Source organism: Coffea arabica, chromosome 3c (assembly GCF_036785885.1).
Source record: "Coffea arabica cultivar ET-39 chromosome 3c, Coffea Arabica ET-39 HiFi, whole genome shotgun sequence".
NCBI lineage: Eukaryota > Viridiplantae > Streptophyta > Magnoliopsida > Gentianales > Rubiaceae > Coffea > Coffea arabica.
The window spans coordinates 9,139,476-9,142,830 of NC_092314.1; the positions used below are offsets into that span (position 1 = coordinate 9,139,476).

General features: G+C 39.7%; 1 protein-coding gene across 1 annotated transcript; it reads right to left on the minus strand.

Moving 5' to 3' along the window:
- Window positions 1-464: 464 nt before the first annotated feature.
- LOC113735530 (uncharacterized) lies at window positions 465-2,618 on the minus strand. Its single transcript, XM_027262529.1, has 2 exons — window positions 2,282-2,618; window positions 465-2,122 (listed from the first exon to the last, which is right to left on the minus strand). Exons 1-2 carry the CDS (start codon window positions 2,616-2,618, stop codon window positions 465-467), a joined length of 1,995 nt encoding a protein of 664 aa, XP_027118330.1.
- Between the last annotated feature and the right edge of the window lie 737 nt (window positions 2,619-3,355).

The window sequence follows — 3,355 nt, forward strand, 5'->3', positions numbered from 1 at the left end:
CGGTACGAGAATCATTGGAGTAGAATAACCCTTTTTTTTTCAATATATATATATAATAAAATTCCCTCTAAGAGTAATCATGAGAAGAGTATGACACTTATTAACCATATTAATTTCTTATCTTATAAAATTAGATAAAAAGAAGAATTTTCATCAAATATACAAAATGTAGGCATAATTTTCTCCACTTTACTAGATATACTTTCCTATAGATGAAAAAATTATAATCACATAAAAATCATTTCCAAATTTCATGAGAAAAGAAGTATCAAAACCACATATATTTATTTCAAAAGGATAAGTGACAAAATTTTATTTATTTATTATAGTTAATAACCTATATATGTATAAGATTTTGGAAAAAATTTTGACAGAGTCTCCCCTTAAAAGTGGACTAAATCTCCCTGCCAGCAACCACAAGAAACACAATTTAAGCACAAGAATTATTTCGAACACAACTAAAATCACAAGTACCACACATTTCTTCTCCCCAACAAAATTGGTGATGGATTTGGAGAACGTTCATCACCCATATCAAGAATATAAAAATCAGCAGGGAACACTAAATTGTTCACTTGTACTAACACATCTTCTATCACCCCATCAGGATAAGCATTAGTCCTATCAGCCAATTGAATTATAATGCCAGTTTCCTTTAAGGGCCCCAAATTCAAAGAAGTATAAATAGCCTTGGGCATCACATTTATAGAGGCTCCTAAATCTAACATGGCATTCCTAATGCTAGTGTTCCCTATTTTACAAGGAATAGTGAACATACCTGGGTCTCCGCACTTGGGTGGAAGTTTTCTTTGAAGCACTGCAGATACGTTCTCTCCCACAATTATCCTTTCATCTCCCCTCAATTTCTTCCTATTGATGCATAGGTCCTTCAAAAATTTGGCATACCGGGGTACTTGCTTAATTGCGTCAAGTAGGGGGATATTTATTTCCACCTTCCTAAACATCTCCAAAATTTCCTTTTCCTTGTCTTGCTTTTTAGGCCTTTCCAACCTGCTAGGAAAAGGTGGTGGGTTAGGCTTAACAGGAATCACTGGATTACGTATTACCTCCTTATTTGTGCCAGACGTTCCTTCTTCCTCAAGTTCCTTCTCAATGCGGTCCTCATTCTTGTCCTTCGGAGCCACTGGTACTGGTCCTTCAACCTCTTTCCCACTCCTGAGGGTCATTGCACTTACATTCTTGGGATTCACCTCAGGTTGGGATGGAAGTTTTCCTTTTCCCTGGGAGTCCAGTCGGTTGACAATTGAGGCTAATTGACTCATCTGATTTTCCAAGTTTTGCATACGTGCTTTCATCTCTTGATTGCTGGCCTCAGTGTCCTGTTGAAATTTCATAGTATTAGAGGCTATGGTTTTAACCATGTCTTCTAGGGACATACCTGAGGCAGAGGAGGGTTGATTCCTTGTTTGATATTGTTGCTGGAAACCCTGTTGTCTATTGGGGATGAAATTTTGTTGCTTATTTCCCTCATAGCTCAGATTTGGATGATCCCTCCAACCCGGATTGTATGAGTTGGAATAGGGCTCATACTGTCTACGTGGCATGGGCATGTTACCAGCCATGTTTGCTTGCTCAATTCCCTCCTCTTGTAACTGTGGGCACGAGTCAGTGGTATGACCAATATTCGTGCAAATCCCACACACTTTGGCCTGCTGTGCATTTCCTACAGCTATCTGTCGAACAAATGAGGTTAATTCAGATAACTGCTGTTCAATGGAAGATGAACTTACCTCGTTGACCTTTCTCGTAGGAACATCTGCTCTCGTACCAAATTGCTGGCAATTCTCTGCCATTCGCTCGATTAAGTCCCATGCCTCCTGGGTAGTCTTATTCACCAGTGCACCACCACTTGCTGCATCAATGATATTTCTATCGTTCATCAGTAGCCCCTCGTAGAAGTACTGAATCAGCAGTTGATCACTTATTTGATGATGCGGGCATCGGGTACGCAGCCTGGTGAACCTCTCCCAATATTCATACAAGGATTCTCCGTGAAATTGCTTGATGCCACATATTTCCTTCCGCAAACTAGCAGCTCTAGATGCAGGGAAATATTTTTCAAAAAAATTTTTCTGCATCTCTGGCCACGTGGTGATAATGCCTGCAGGTAGACAGTATAACCAGTCCTTTGCCGAATCCTTGAGAGAAAAAGGGAAGGCCCTTAATTTAATTTGTTCATCAGTTACTCCCGAAGGCTTCATACTCGAACATACCACGTCAAATTCCTGCATGTGTTTGTGGGGTTCCTCTCATGGCAGACCATGAAAAACAGGCAACAAACGTATTAAGCCAGGTTTTAATTCAAAAGCTGCATTTTCACTAAGGCGAGGAAAAGTTATGCAAAGAGGTTGCTGGGTTAAGTTTGGAGCAGCCAACTCCCTTAATGTCTGTGTGTTAGCCATGGGGATTTCTTCTTGCTCTGAGTCACTCGAAGTGTCCCCAAATGAATCTGTTGGTTCAACTTCTGGCTCAGGTCTCTGAGATGTAGCACTGGAGTGCTCCTCTCGGAGCTGTCTGGTCTCTTTTCTTGTCCTACGCGCAGTCTTCTCTACCTCAGGGTCAAAAACCAAATTACCTGTACGAGACGATCGCGGCATACACTAGAAAAATACCAGAAAATTAGAGCGAAAATGAACTTAATAAAGAAACAAATAATAACGCCAGTTCCCCGGCAGCGGCGCCAAAAATTGACAGGTCGTCAGCCTGTGCAATAATAATAATAAATATAGAACCTAGATACCACTAAAAGCAGTCAATAATTAATCCTAGGTACTGGAGCAGGGACTCTAGGTGTGCAATGGGTTACTTGATTCACCCTGTTCCCGAAGAGTTTGCTTAACCCGATATACCAGAATTAATTAATAGACAAAAATTACTAAATAGTAGACAGTGGCAAGTAGGGTCGTCTCCTCAGGGACTGGGGATATCTGTCTCTTTTTAAAGTCCAATTGATAAGGGGGGATTTCACCGGAATGAAACTAAAAATAATTAAACAATTTAATTAAAAATAAATAAATCACTAGCACAAGTAAAACAGGGATTAAATCAGGAATAAATAAATTCTAGCCAAGGATACAACTACTCAGGTACAGTCCAATCATCCGATCATTGATGCAGGAGAGGTTCACTTAATGTATTAATAGGCCAGTTATAGTCTGACAACCAATTTTTTCTTAAATTATAGATGACCAAGGTACGACCATTAATCAACTCTAACCAGAAAAGTACTCCTAGGTACGACCGTAGGAATTAATTTTCCAATTGCATTAATAACTAGAAAAACCTAGCCCTAACCAATAACACGCTACGAGGGTTATTTAAATTAGATTGCACG